General features: G+C 44.0%; 1 protein-coding gene and 1 long non-coding RNA gene across 7 annotated transcripts in view; one reads left to right on the forward strand and one right to left on the reverse strand.

Annotated features, from left to right (window-relative positions):
- The window catches only part of ZCCHC7 (zinc finger CCHC-type containing 7), a 114811-nt gene extending 108796 nt beyond the window's left edge, over positions 1-6015 (forward strand). For all 6 annotated transcript variants that reach the window (XM_038170247.2, XM_038170248.2, XM_038170252.2 and 3 more), the window contains 3 exons: positions 280-375; positions 4036-4153; positions 4596-6015. In XM_038170247.2, coding sequence (XP_038026175.2) covers positions 280-375; positions 4036-4153; positions 4596-5044 — 663 coding nt within the window. In that variant the 3' untranslated portion in view covers positions 5045-6015. The remainder of the gene's footprint in view (positions 1-279; positions 376-4035; positions 4154-4595) is intronic.
- Positions 6016-6017: 2 nt separating this feature from the next.
- LOC106017935 (uncharacterized) lies at positions 6018-13480 on the reverse strand. The gene is made up of 4 exons (XR_001191712.5): positions 13409-13480; positions 13179-13314; positions 8889-9062; positions 6018-7500 (listed from the first exon to the last, which is right to left on the reverse strand). It is a non-coding gene; the product is annotated as an uncharacterized lncRNA (long non-coding RNA).
- Between the last annotated feature and the right edge of the window lie 1699 nt (positions 13481-15179).

Raw genomic sequence — 15179 nt, forward strand, 5'->3', positions numbered from 1 at the left:
TGTAATACTGAAAGTAGTAGGGTTTCTCATACTTGGCTAGGCAGAACAGTTACTGAGGATGCCTCTTCCCACCTCATTTGTGATGCTCAGGGTTAAATTGTTCTGTATAATTGCAGTAATATGAGCAACTTCATTATTTTTCAAACTTAATATTCCAACAGCAAGCAGGAATATATTGATTTAAACATAATAAAATTATATTTATGTAATTTTAATTTATTTTTAATTCAGTATTCGGAAAACTGCCAGACCTAATTCTCACCAATTTCCATCTTACAGACAAAACCAGGACCAATCAAGGCAGCCAGTTCTCACTCTGAGCAGTCGGCTGTAGTGTACTGCTACAACTGTTCCCGGAAAGGACATTTTGGATATGTAAGTCTCAGCAACCTCTACCTCAGTGTTGACTGCATCCCTGGAGCAGAAATTCATCACTCTTATATAGATCATGTCTGGAGAAAGGAGCAGGAAGAGTCAAGCTAATGCTATACAAAGGGATGCTCTAATGAAACATTTGTGAGTTTGTAATGTTGAAATCAGTGGAGGCCATCGTACAGTGATTTCACACATCTAATTTTAAAGACATAGAGAAAACAAAGAGTTACTATGTCAGGTTATTGATTTGTTTTTTTAAAGCCTAAGTCAAAATTGGACTGTTGGGAGAAAAAAATATTCATTGGAAAATGGACAGTTACAAAGCAGAGCTATATTTTTTCCTGTTTTTTCCACGGTTCATGAAGTGAAATAGTAGTGCCTTGCTGCCATGTTCTCCATCATGTAAGGTACCACAATCACCACAATCAACCCAACTATGTGAATTTCCATTTTAGGAATTTTCCATTTGCCTGCTTTTGAGGGACCTTAATTTGTAGCTGAATTGAACTTAATGTCAGTCTTCTGTAAGGTACAAAACGTGGTGGAGGTGGACATTATGAGCAGTAAAAAATGGAGGTGTGCTGCATCCTATGGGATTGGTTCCTAATGTTTATCACCTTTGCTTAGCCTCCTATCATGAGAAGTGTAGCTCTGTACCTGCAAATATCTGAAACCAAAATTAGTTATTTTTATGAAATAAGTCCAGCAAACACAAATATTCCAGAAAATTAGTGTTACTTCCTCTTTGAGTGATATGAGACCATCATGTACATTATGGGTGTGTTCCAGTTCTCAGAGATGGCTTGGAAGAGCCAGGAAGTAAGCAGCTCTTGCAATCCAAGCTAGGTAAGAAATGTGTCAGCAGCGTGACATTACCTGTAAGCACTGCAAGCAATACAGGCACTACCTTGGCTATGATATGTGAATACAGATCTTCAACCTCAGGTGCAAGGTGTTTCCTTAAGACTGGCTACATATTTGGTGACCGTGTGAGACCTTTAGTCACACAAACTAGCTTGTATTCAAGACTTGAATTGATAAAACTCTTTTTTGAAGGATAAAACCTTTTTGAAGGACTGAAACCAATCCTGTTAAACAAAAACAGAACAAAACCATTACAAGTAGTATATACACTAAAATGAGCTTATATAATAACAACCGAATTGCCAGGCTTGAACAAAAAATGAGACTGATTGCTGGCAATGGGTAAGGAGTATTTCAGTAAGCTCTCAAAAAATGGCATTTGAGGAAAGCAGCAATACATGGTTACAAATAAGACTGCTTTAAAAATGATTAGTAAATATGTGGGAAGAGATGATAGTCATTACTTTGATGGAAAAGGTAGAAGCTGTATAAAATGAGTAAGGGCATAAAATGACTCACAGTCAACATTTTACAGCTATCAAAGTTTAAAGAAGGTAAAGTAGTATTTTTAATAGCATACAAGGAGCAGAAGTAGCCTCGGCGATGACTGAATGAAAATGAAGAAGTTGGTAATAACACAGGAAGGCAGAACCACTCATGAGATCTTCCAATATGCTCACAGAAAAACATCCATGGTGCACATTGCATTATGCAATGGTAACCAAGTATTTGCCTTCAAATCACTAAACCTTCTTTACACAAATGGCTGAAGAAATTGGACTGGAGGGTCTGTATGTTCATCTTTATGGTGACCCAGCTGAACAGGCAATGCATTTGAGATTTGTACCTCTCACTGGCTAAGAAAAGTGAGCTCAGAATCAGTGTCTGAATTCATGCAGTAAAGGTAAGAGGGAAAGTAAATCAATCAGCGACAGCCTATGGCATTATTCAGGCTGCAGCAAGTTTTAAGGCAGCAGAGATAAAAAAATATACGGTACCTGCAGATGTGCCTTGCAATCACATCCTAATATGCCAATCACACATAAATTTCTCCTGCAGGTTGGTAGCAGGCTCTCCTTTCCGTCCTCTGTACGTTACCTCCAATGGTGAAGACTGTGCCAAAAGTGTTTAGCAGTACAAAGTGTATGGCAGCAGTGGCAGCTTACTTGGAAGAGGAGGATATAGCAGCGCACAGACACTGCTGAGTTGATTTTTCAGTGAGGTGAAGTAACAAAGGAAAATACGAGTTCTGATTTTGGTGGTATGCTCATTTCATTCACTAATGTCAACAAATTAACAGCATAAAAAATAATGCAAAGGCTGTACTTCTGCAGCCCAAGCAGCGTCTCAAACCCTGCATTTCACAGATATCACAGAAAGAAGAATAAATCTTTGCATACTCCCGTGTAAAGCTAATCTGTGTTATTTTCAGTAACCTCCTTGGCAATGTTTAGGGATAATTTTCTTCCTTTTATTCAAGGTAGACAGCCTTGTGCCCTTCCTAAAGGCCACTCTTAAGTTTAATTCACATAAAACAGGTATTGCAAGTGTCATTTCACTACTTTCCTCTCCTCTTAAATCTGAAGAGGTAAATGGAGGACCTGGGAAAGGTGAGAGAGGATGTTTCTTTGCAGCACATGCTGGGTGTCCACTGTAGCTGAGTGGTTAAGGTGTTTACAGTGAAAGATTTTCTGTCTTCTAGGGTATGTATATCTCATATGGATAGCTACTGAGAACAGCATCAGGTGACGGGTGGACTTAAACACCCTCTCCTAGGTCCCTTTCAGCCTGAATTCACAGCCTGGTAGGAGTGGAGCTTGCAGACATGGGCTCCAGCTTTGAGCTGCCTTTGCTTGTCCACACTCCTCCATGCACGTGGAGATGATCCATTGCCACTTAATCTAACGGTACCTTTTTTGCAGACACCACAAAGAATAATATGATTCTTCATATAATTTCAGCCAAGCAAAGAGCAAATAAAAACTGAGAAATATGACATACATGAAATGCATTTTTGATGTATTGTGTCTCTGAAAAGGAAAGGGGAGGACACAGGAGGACACACAGGGAAAGGGAGGGCTAGAGTTATGGTATGGTAGAAGTAGTAAACACTGGAAGGAAAGCTTATGGTGGAGACATGGTGACCGAAAGCTCCTGAAAGTTTCTTGGGAATGTCCAGACCCAGAGTTCATTAGATTTGGGCAGTGTCCAAGAAGAAGAGACATGATACTACAAAGGGCGACAGATAACAAGCATAGTCATGCAGTTCTTGCTGTGTGAAAAGGATGCCCCCATACTCTGCCCTGAAATTATATAAGTTTAAAAAGTTCTCCTGCAATTAGAGGTATTTGGCTTTCAAAGAGACAAGGCACGTGGTTGTGCTGTGAGACCAGAGGGAGCAATAAGAAGCAGTGGAAGCAGGTGGTGGTGGTGGAACTTGGCCCGGCTATTGGCAGGATAGCCTTGTTCCTGAGATCTAACAATGCATTTCCTAATTTGCCTCCTTTTTAATTCATGTTTGCCTCCTTTTAGTCCCCTGCTTTTAAGACTGCTATATGTCTGTATAAATTGTGGTAAGACATGAGAATCCTTCCATGTGCTGCAAGAGGACTACAGTTTGTCTCATGGAATGTGTCTTGCATGCAGGAAGGACTGTTGGAACTCTAAAATTATCAGTGTTTAAAGAATTGTTTGCCACATCCTCCATAGGTACAGACCAACACCTGCAGAATCCAGCCTGTTTCCTTTACCATAAAACTCAGCCACATCTACACTGATTTAAAATGTGTTTTGCAGGAGTGCTTAGAAAAGCGGATGCATGGGAGCATGTTCCCCACTTCTCCATTCATCCACTACTATGATGACGACTGCGATATCAAGAGGAGAGCAAACAGATTAAAAAGAAAGATTGCAGGTATGGCATGTTTGGGGAGATCTGTTTGGTTTTCAGTTCTTTTAAATATTTTCTTTTGTGCTTGCTACTTTCTGAAATACTGCAGGATTATTTTTGTGATTTGGGAAAAGCTATAGGAATTGGAAAATGTAGTCTGGGGTAGCAAAAGAATTGTGACTTTATTCACCTGTCTGTCATGGAAATTTATTGTGTCAAAGTAACTGAGTGTGAGTGTTGTCACATGGTTCAATTCTAAAAATCCACTAATATTAAAGTTGTGATAATCTAGCAGGATTAGACTGTAATTTGTTAAGATTCTTGTCTGTTGACAGAAAAAAGAAACACCATGAAAAAAAATTGTTAGAGACAACAGGTGGCTGTACTGACTCTATACACAGAGAAAGTTCTGATGGCTCGGGCACTGGGTTTTAGCTTTTCTGAAATAAGATGATCTGTTTTACAGAACTACAAGAAGCCGGCCTTCTGCCACTACAGTCAGAGATACCATGGCAGGAAGAAAAACATGGGGGATACAGCCATAAGAAAAAGAAAAAGCCTTGTAAAGAACATGGTAAACATAACAAAGATCACGAGCATCACAGAAAGACAAGGAAGTCCCAGGCAGACAAACATAGAGCAAAGAAACACAGAAGAGATGTTGATAGGGGCCACAAGATGGAGGAAGACTTCCCTAGGGGGTATGAAAAGCAGACATCTAAGGGCCGCAAAAAACATCACAAGTCCATTTTCCAGGCACATGGCAGCAAGACAGAGTATGCCCAGGAGTTTCTGGAAGCTGCTAAAAGGAAGAAGAAAAGGAAAAAACAGAAAGATGCTGGTCCTGATATCGATGAGAATTTATTCCTCATAAAACAGAGGAGGAAAAAGTCTAAACAGAAATCCTTCTGCTGATGAGGAAGTGGATGGGCAGCACTGCTGTTTACTAGCTCTGGCTCTGCCTGTTGTTTATTTTTGTCCCTCTTTAAAAAACAAATTAAAATATGTCTGAATCTGGGTGGTCATGCCCAGGTACAAGTCACACGAGAAGCATCCATCTCTGTTCCCAAAAGGGATGCTTTGTCTGTCGTGAACTGTTCACTTGATAAGGGGGGGTTTAACGCTCGTGTCTGGAATGACTCACTTTTCAGCAATCCCAGGGTAGGCTGTAATTTTATTTTGTTTGCTTCTAATGGGAGGGGGTGGGGAGGAGGAAGGGTGCTCATGCAGGGTTTGGTAGGCTTTCTTTCTTTACTGGTGAGATATTGCTTTACCCGTCAGAGCAGGATCTGCTTCTCAGCAGTGCAATCCGTCAGACCTGATGCTGCAGAGAGGCTTTCGCATTAGGGGGAGTCAGTGCAGACATGGGGATATGGATGTTCTCCTCAGTCACTCAGTCCCCTCCAACGCACAGCTGAGTACGTTCTCAGCACTCCAGTTCTGTCCCTCCTGAAAAGGTTCTGTGAACTTGTAGCCTCGCAGTTTGGGATATGCCAGTCCCCACTTCACAGTGCGATGCCAGAAGTCTACCACCATCAGTGCCACAGAACTGGGTGCCAAGCACAGGTGAGGTCTGAGTGAGCCCATTCCCTGTCGTTGCTGACTAGTCAGCACAGCAGGAGAAAGCAGCTGAGAAAAGAGAACAGAGTTTACATTTCAAATATGTCCTTGCTCCCCTTGGTGTGAAAGTTGTTTCTGCAGAAATGAGAGCAGAGCATGAAAAGTGTATTTGATTCCAGACATAAATGTGCTAAAATTTAGTAATTTAATTTTTTTAAGACAGTTATTTTTGTACTCTGGAGTTGAACAGTTATGTTGTTAAAAGCTTTGTAACAGTAAATGTTTGATCAAATTAATAATCCAAATAAACCTTTACATGAGAGATATCCAATAAATGTTGGTTTGTTCTAGGTTGTCTTGCATTGGCAAGCAGAACTACCTAAGACGATACCTGCTTCTCTTTCTTGATGTGGAAATACATCATCCTTGACAAGAGATCTTCTGGTTTCCAATAAGATATGACCTATCCGTTACTGATGTATGACGTGTACATACATCATGTATGACACCACTTTTGCTAATCAAGAGATAGTAACTAACAGCACATTTTCACAAACGTACATGTCACGTCTTACTGCTTACTAAGACATGGGCCTTTGGCTACTCTTGTGTTTCAAAATCGGCAGGAATTTGTAACTGGTACAAATGCAAGGCTGTGTCTGAGGAGGAGACAGCTGAAGGGTAACTACACTAGAAAAAAATGGCATCAGTCTTTCTGCCAGTGCTATTTCACACTCCTTGAATTCATCAGCTTTTTTTATGGCAAGGCCCCCACCAAAAACACTAGAACTTCAGTGGCTGTATCAATTCCTCTGAGGTGTTTGGAGCAGACCTAAACTTACATAATACTTGGGAAGCTAATGCCCAGTTTTGCCTAAGTGCATCCTACTTGGCAACTGAAATTTATTTTTGCTTAAATTCATCCATTACTTGATTGAAAACTTTGTTTTGTTATTTAAAAAATAAATCACATTTAGCCCTAATTTAAAAAAATGAATAAATCCACTCCTAATAAGACTCTCCCCGAACGTTGAAACTCAACCCATCTGTTGTGTTTTGCATCCCTTTTTACTTATGAGTTCACTGTTGCATTTGAACAGAAGTCTCCAGCAGCCTTGAACTATAACAGCATGCAGACTGGTAGGTAGGGAAGAAGAGTTGTTTTGGATTAAGTATTGAGGTCAACTCCAACTTTTCTGATGCGTCAGTTTAATGACATGGCCAGCAAAGTCATCTTGAGGTGAGTAAAAGCTCAGGAGACTCTGTCCTTGCAATTCTGTCCCCTAGCACTTCTTTGGACAGAAGTGTAGGGTATTCCCACAGAACATTGCATATTACTGGTTGTTCTGCCTCCAGAGATAATTAGAAAACACCTAAGTATGAAAACAGAGAATGGAGAACTGCCCTTAGCTGTGGTTAGGTATATTTTAGGGAATCCCCCAGAATTATTTTCTTTACTGTTTTTGAAGCAAATATTCGGTAGTGTTTTTGGTTGGTTGCTTGCTTGCTTGGTTGGTTGATTTGGCTTGGCTTGCTTTTGGTCTAAGGTAAAAATGACTCAGTGAAATTGTGGCCTCATCATTCTATTCGCTGTACAATATTGTGTCCATGCTCCAGAGGCTTTTCAGGTCCACCATGAAGAACGTCAAGAACAGGGAGTTTTCTGTTTCATTCCCACAAAACTGAAGCAGCTGTGTTTCCAACAGTGTCCAAGAGACAAAGGAGAAACTGGCAAACTGCAATAGCATCTAAGAGAGGGAGATGAGTCCTCAGTCTGTTTATGACGGGCTTTACAGATGCTGTGTTGTGTGCTGTAAAAGGAAGCAGACAGTCACTGTTAACCATGAACACCAGAGGAATGTTTCTCTGGGACTCACGTGGGTAGCATGCCTCTTGAGACATTCCCCATGGAGATCTCTGAGTCTCTGCCTCTGAATACCTTCACTCTGATATTCAGTTCCTCATTTGCTAAGAAAGCTACTAGGAAGTGCAATGTACGCTTCATCCAGGCATTATGCAATGGCCGATTGTGCTGATGTGTTAGCAGTGTCAGAGGTGACTGGCAATGGAACGATTTTACGTGTTAAAAACACTCAACACTTTTATACTCAGAGTATAAAAGTATAAAAATATTAATACTGACACGCTAGTAATGAAGGCTGCTATACACATTCTTTTTTTCTTTGTATATTTATGTTTAAATAATTTGTAATTTAATTAATTGAGAAGAGCAACTGATGTCATCTACCTGGAGTTGTGCAAAGCATTTGATACTGTCCCACTCAACATCCTTCTCTGTAAATTGTAGAGACATGAATGGACGAGTCAGTGGATAAGGAATTGTCTGGATGCACAGACAATGTGATGATAGTGGAATAATTATAATTTACATATACACTGACACACAGTACCATGGACAGCAGTGTGTTTAAGAGATATACATGTACATGTAGATGTCTTCAGGTTGCCAGTGTGCAATCCAAGGTGGTATTCTCATGTGAAATGACTGAGAGTGTTCTGTAACTCTTCCCTCTAAAATGAAGGTGTGTGGCTACTGTAACTGGAGTTAAATCAGCCAGGAGTCCATGCTGAGTTGTTTCTATGAGGTTCATTGACATGAGACCAGCAAGACCCCATGGGGTTTTGAAGTAGGAGCTGAACAAACATGCGTGTAAGCTGGAGAAGACAGATCACTGAGGAAGCAGGTGAGTGGAGGGACTGCTGAGAACCCTTTCTTTAGTAATCTCTGAGCAGATGGATCCTGCAGCAGTGTCCTGCTCTGCCGCTGGGCAGAGTGGGGGCAGACATGTCCATGGCCAGACACTACTGGAATTGACAGTAGTAGAACCAAGACAGTTTACATCCCACCAGGTGTATTGGACCGTCATGCCTGCAATGACTGGTCTCCAACCTAGGTTAGCACTGGGGTGCCTCAAACTCATTTCCTTACATATCATAATCAGTGTATTGAGCTCCAGCTTTGAAACCTTCCCTCACACTGAGCGCTGGAGCGTTATTACATGTGGAAGAATGTAATAAGAAGGATTTGTCTCCTGCTAGCCAGCAGGACTGCAGCAGGAACCATGCTGCAGGAGAGGGATGTGTCGGATGCTGCATACACCCAGCCATGAGTGACTGTGTTCCCCACTCCCAGTCAATAAACCCTGCGTGAACAGGGAAGGAAATCATCTTTGCTTACCTGCTGGAGAACCCATACTATGTGTCCGGGCTATGTGCTCGGCTTTTCGTGGCCATGCTGCAGGGCTCCACTCATAGGTCTCTTCCTTGTGCTACTTGAAACAAAATAGTTTGCATTCAGCACCAGCAGGCTGTCACCGGTAATCCGTGCCTCCCATAAGTATCAGTAGGTTTTCTGTCAAACAACAAATTAATTTTACAGAACTTAGTGCAAAAATAATAAAGTTGAAAATGTTTTTGGATTAGATGAAAAGGACACAATAAGGAACATGACAAAAAGGGTTGATGTATTTTCCACCACCAAAATATTGCTACATTAGGGACTAGTGAAAGGAAAGCACAGTATTAAAATCCCGTTCTGTACCAGGTGACTTGAAGATGGGGCTACTTTCATCAAGCTCCATGTTATCCTATTAAACTAAAATGTACTTCAGCCTGTCATTCCCCCCACCTGCTATTTTTCCCCTCCTTAAAGGAACTGTCACTCTTTACTCCAGAGATGCCTGGGAGTGAAAAACATACTTATCCCTGGAGAGGATAGTGTATCAAGGTCACAGTTGATGTGCACTGGTAAAGCAGCGTAAGGAAACCTACATTGCGTGAATAAATAAATGGCAGTAGCTCAGCCCAGACTGTGTGGAGGAGACGAGATGGATGGATCAAAAGGTCAGAGTCTTGTTCAGTAATGGGGGCAGTTGTCCCAGGAGTGAAGAGGGGAGAAGAGAGTATTTGGTGTATCATTTGTTGCAGTCACTGCACAGCAACGTTGAAGAAGGAAGAAGTACTGTGATTTGAGGTGCACATCTCCACAGGATACTTGTGAGCATTAGAAAGTAATTAAATGTGTCTTTGTTGTAAGACTTCTTCCCATGTTGAAAGGCTTGTAATGACATCTCCCCAGAGCCTCCTCTTCTCCAGGCTGAACAACTCCAGCTCTCTCAGCCTGTCTTTTTAGGAAAGATGCTCCAGCCCTCCTTCATCTCTGTGGCCCTCCTCAAGACTCTCTCTAACAGGTCCATGTCCTGATGGTGTTGGGGGCCCCAGGGCTGAGCGCAGGGCTCCAGGTGGGACCTCCTGAGAGCAGAGCAGAGGGGGACAATCCCCTCCCTTGCCCCGCTGCCCACGCTGCTGTTGGTGCAGCCCAGGGTACGGGTGGCTTTCTGGGCTGCCAGCACACATTGCCTGTTCATACCTGATTTTGCAGTATTGCTAAGTCATTCTCTGCTGGACTGTTCTCCATCAGTTCACCATCCAGTGAGACTGTTTGCCCCTGGGAGGTCCCTGCATCAAAGCTTTGACTCTTGAGGTAGTTGCAGCATCAGGGTACCACAGCAAGGAGATGTGTCCCAGCCCTGCCCAGGCAGAGACTGCAGTGTGGAGCGGTGGGGCTGAATGTCCTGATGTTGCCCAGATGGATGCTGAGGAAGAATGCTGGCCCCCTCCCAGGCTGGTGGGATGAGAAGGGAGGGATTATCTCCCTGTTTTATTGGTGCAGAGCCAGAGCCTGGACAGATGCTTGCGCCCAAGGCCTGTCTGCACAGCCAGGAGCCAAGAGCAGACACGGCCCCAGCCTCTGTTAATACCATCACACGGGCAAGAGCTACACCTCTGGCTCTGCAGACTTGGCTGAGCATGCAGAGCTTTCAGTTCTCCATCTCGGCCAAGAAGTAGTATTTTTCTGCAAGTGATTTACATGGCATTATGGGGCTTTGCTGTGCCTTGCAATGGAGCTCCCTGGCTTTGGTCTTCTTCATTAAACATAGCTCAGAGGACAATGGTGCCTCCCCGCTCTAGAAACCCTAAGACCTATTTGTCTGAATAACACTTCATTTTGTTTTCAGACTAGCCAAAAAAGAAATGGAAAAGGGCTATTTCCCACCAGAGCACAGCAGGACGGGTAAAAGCCATGCTGTTTGAGGACTATTTTCTCACTATGGCACAAGAAGTGGATCTGCTGCACTGCTTTGGTCCTTCTAAGGCCTACATGCTTAATCCCCCCCTCAGAGGCAGCAGAGTTGGGGTCTGGGTCAGAGATTTTCATCTTCCTCACCCATTCCTTGCAGATGATCTTCCAAACACCCTCACCTGCCTCTCTTACTACATGGAGAACAAGTCCTACGAGGAGTGGCTGAGGGAGCTGGGCTTGTTCAGCCTGGAGAAGAGGAGGCTCAGGGGCGACCTTATTGCTCTCTACAGATACCTTAAAGGAGGCTGTAGCGAGGTGGGGGTTGGCCTGTTCTCCCACGTGCCTGGTGACAGGACGAGGGGGAATGGGCTAAAGTTGCACCAGGGGAGTTTTAGGTTGGATCTGAGGAAGAACTTCTTTACCAAAGGGGTTGTTAGGCATTGCAACGGGCTGCCCAGGGAAGTGGTGGAGTCACCATCCCTGGAAGTCTTTAAAAGACGTTTAGATGTAGAGCTTAGGGATATGGTTTAGTGGGGACTGTTAGTGTTAGGTTAGAGGTTGGACTCGATGATCTTGAGGTCTCTTCCAACCTAGAAATTCTGTGATTCTGTGTGATTCTGTGATTCTGTGAAATGTACTGCAGTGAGGGTGCAAAGAGCATGATCCAAAGCCAGCAAAGGGACTGTTCCTGATTTTAAAGGGGCTGAATTTAGCTCACACTGTGTGCATCTGCTTGGAAGATTATTTGAGGAGTGAGTTGAAATGATAATCCGAATTAAAGATTGTCCCCTCTTTTGCTTCAGTGCAAGCATCACCCAACATTACGGAGGACAGTCAGCTGCTTTATGGATCTTTGGCAGAATGAGGGCAGGCCATGGGTTTGTGGTTATTATTACTATTGTTATTGTTATTTTTCTTGTTATTATTAAAAATATTAACGATAACAATAATAATAATAACCAGCATACTTTATTATCTACAATTTCCAGCACCTAGCATAGCTGATAGCTGCACAGAATTTCTAGAACTACAGTAGAATTACTAGTTACACAGGTTTTTCAGTCACCTGGACCCCTGCAGATTGGGTCAAAATCTTATCAACCGGTGCAAGATACAAGCATAACCTAGACTCGGGATTTACATAGAAGAACAGGAGTCACTCAGTCACTGCTCAGAGGAAGAAGACAACAGCGGAGGTGCCCCTGCCCACTGAGGGACCACAGGTTTTGCCACCCAGCAGCAGCTCCAGTCTAAGACCCCCTTAGGGCTGGTAGCTGCCTGCCTCTATAGACAGCACTCCTGGTGCCGTTACACTTCCCACTCCCAGGACCAGTGTCACCATCTCCTGGCAACCCCGCATGTGGGCCTTGGCACCGCTGGTGGGCCCAAGAACCCTGTCAGGGTGTGCTCCCCATACCTCCTGTTGGCTCAGGACCTGCATCTTGGTAATGCTAATGCCCTGTCACCCTAACAGGGGGCATCCCCACAGCCTAAAGCCAGAGAGGGGGAGAGAGAAGGGGGCAGGGGTGTACGTTAACAGCCTGCTTTCATATTATGGATGTTTGCTTTATTGGCAGGCATGCTAACCACACGGCTGGTGTCAGGAGCAGGGTTACTGGTGATGCAAGCCTTCTCAGGTGTCCTCTGGGTGGGAGCCTCTCTGTTCAGGAGCTATTAAACAAGGCAAAATACCACACTTCAAGCTAACAAACCAGTGAGGGAAGCTGCCCACATTGATGAGGCTGCTCAATGAATTGCTGCTACCATTGTAATTGGATGCAGTTTCTAAAGCAATGCTAAAGCAAGAGGAGTAACATCATCATGAAAGCCTGTCTCCAGCACTGTGACTTCCTAATCACTAGGTGCTCTAAAAATTCATCTTTATCATGTTCTTTAGGGCTTAGGAAGAACATAAGCTCTAAGAAACCCACTGTATGAGAAATTCAGTACATGGCGAAGCAGGCCAAGCAAAGCTTTTATCCTTCCCGTCCTCTTTGCTTGCATGTTAAGAGGTTTCTATTGAACTCCTGGTGGATTTTCTATGCACTATGGTTTTTCATTTTGTCTTACAATTTTCCCTTTAATGATTTACTTTCAACAAAAGAACAAAGTCAACATCAAGCTATAAAATAATAGCAGTATATTTTTAAAAACACATCCACACGTTCTGCACTTTTAAAATTTTAAAAATATGTTTGAAAGGCAAAGGTGTCACTACCTAAACTGCATGCTGTGTGACGATTATACCCCTCCGCAGCACTGTTGGAGTGCTGGCTTGATACCTAAAAAGTCCTACTTCTTTGTCTTTCACATGGATGAGGAAAAGCCATGGGAAGTCAGATTAACGCTTAACCTGTGAGTGCCCTGACAGGTAAATGTACTCACAGCAGTGTGGGTGCCTGAGGAACTTCCAGAGGAGTGCCAGTGCTGCTCCATCGCTACAGAAGACTGAACCAAGAAGACAAAGGCTAGTGGCTGCACATCACCTCTGCTTGTGTCCTCTGGCATGGATGAAGATGTCCTGGAGAGGGAAAGAAAGACTCATTGCATGGGCATAGTCTTCCCAAGCCCCTTGCCGTAACAGGAATTCACCATCTGGAGCTTCCACAGCTCACCAAACAGTTTGCCTCTCCCTCAGCAGTGCTTCCCAGGTAGGAGAACCACTGCAGCAGTGGGAAAACCAGCAGTGGCACAAAAAGCCCCACAGCCAGCTGGAGGGGTGACCTTGGCAAAGCAGAAACCTGCTTAGTCCATCTCACAGAGACCATGGCACAGCTGTGCATCCCCCCTGGCTTCCAGCTGCGTGTGCTTGGGGCACAGGCGGTGCCAACTGAGAGCATGCGGGCCCCTGGCTCTGCACCACCACCCAGCTGGCCTGGGTTTTGTCTCTTGGCCCCACGTAATGCTTGGCGGTGTTCACTGGTAGAGAAGCCGACTTTCAGATAGTTACAACTGGCTGGGGCACTGTGAGGCATGACAGCCAGTAATTGCACTTCTTTGCATTGCAAAATGATTATTAGCAACTCAGTTCATTATCAAAGCAAATTTAATTTTTCAATGTAAAGGAAGCAGTTGTATTCATAAAGGAAACACTGTTTATATAGCCAGAAAAAAATTAATTCATGACAAATGTAAGGAAAATTAATAGTCTTTAACCACGACAATATTTGACTGTGTCTAATTGTGCTTTGCCAGTTAAAGTACACTATCACCTTTATGAAGTCCTGACAGAGATTCTTGCAGAAGCATTTTACAGTTCTGATGAAACCACATTTAAACTTTTTTTTTTTTTTAATTAACCTTGTACCAGTCTGGTCAAATCATATAAAAAATGGTGTGGAAACTCAGAATTCTCTAGCGTATTTGTGCATTGGCAGAGGCATTGTGTACATTCAGGGAAGTCTTGTCTAATCCAAACCTGTTCAGGCAGAAAAAGAGAAAAGGGAGAGGAGAAAACAACAAGGGCAGAATGGCCATGAAGAGCTCATGGGTGTAAGTCCACAGTGGCAGAACCCTAGTTCTTAAAGAAGAGGCATACACGTGAGAAGGAGGAGGGTAAATCAGAACGGGAGGTTGCCAGCATAGGCGGTTGCTCTGCATTTCTCCTTGAATGGGAAGCCAAAGAACTGAGGTGAGCTGTGGTCCCAGTGGGCTCTGATGGCCCCAGACAGCAGGAGTCCCTGCACCTCTCTGGGGGCTCCTGCTGGCCCTGCTGTCTTCCCACTAAGCAGAGATGGACAGCAACACCACATCATCACAAAAGCCCAAGAGCAGAAGGACAGCTGCATCCTTCATGTGCAGCAATCCCAGGTTCAGACCCCCAAGGACAGGGTCTCGGTTCATTAATACATTCCCTGTTATGCTTGGGAGCAGGTCTGTCGGAGAAGCCAGTTACAATGCTCCCACTGGTCTCACTGGGTCAGTGTAGGTACTATGGCATTCTCCAACACTTTTCCACCAGATTACTTATCAGACCTCAGTGTGTTTACAGTGACATGTAACTCTGAGCCAGCCCTGGCCATACCTGCATTTCTACCTCTGTATTGTCTGCTGGCGGCCACTGCTGCCCAGTGCCTGAGCAGGACACCACTTGCCTGGGTCTTCCTGGTGATGTGTTGATGCTGCCCATGCAGGGAAGACTCTGAGGCCTGCAAAGAGGAGCTCCAAAGCTGTACTCTGTGCCACTCCTGATGAAAGCTCTGGGAAGTCAGGACGGACCCCTCACTTTCCCTGTGGGATGAGGATGGTACAGAGAGAATACCTGCCCCCTGTGCTCTACCCTCAGCCCCACAGACAGTCCCAGCCTCCCACCTTGCCATCGTGCAGCTTGGCTCAGCTCTCCTCAGGACAGCTTGGAAACAGGCCATCTTTTCAACTCAGCCTGCC

The sequence above is a fragment of the Anas platyrhynchos genome, chromosome Z (genome assembly GCF_047663525.1).
Source record: "Anas platyrhynchos isolate ZD024472 breed Pekin duck chromosome Z, IASCAAS_PekinDuck_T2T, whole genome shotgun sequence".
NCBI classification, from domain to species: Eukaryota; Metazoa; Chordata; class Aves; order Anseriformes; family Anatidae; genus Anas; species Anas platyrhynchos.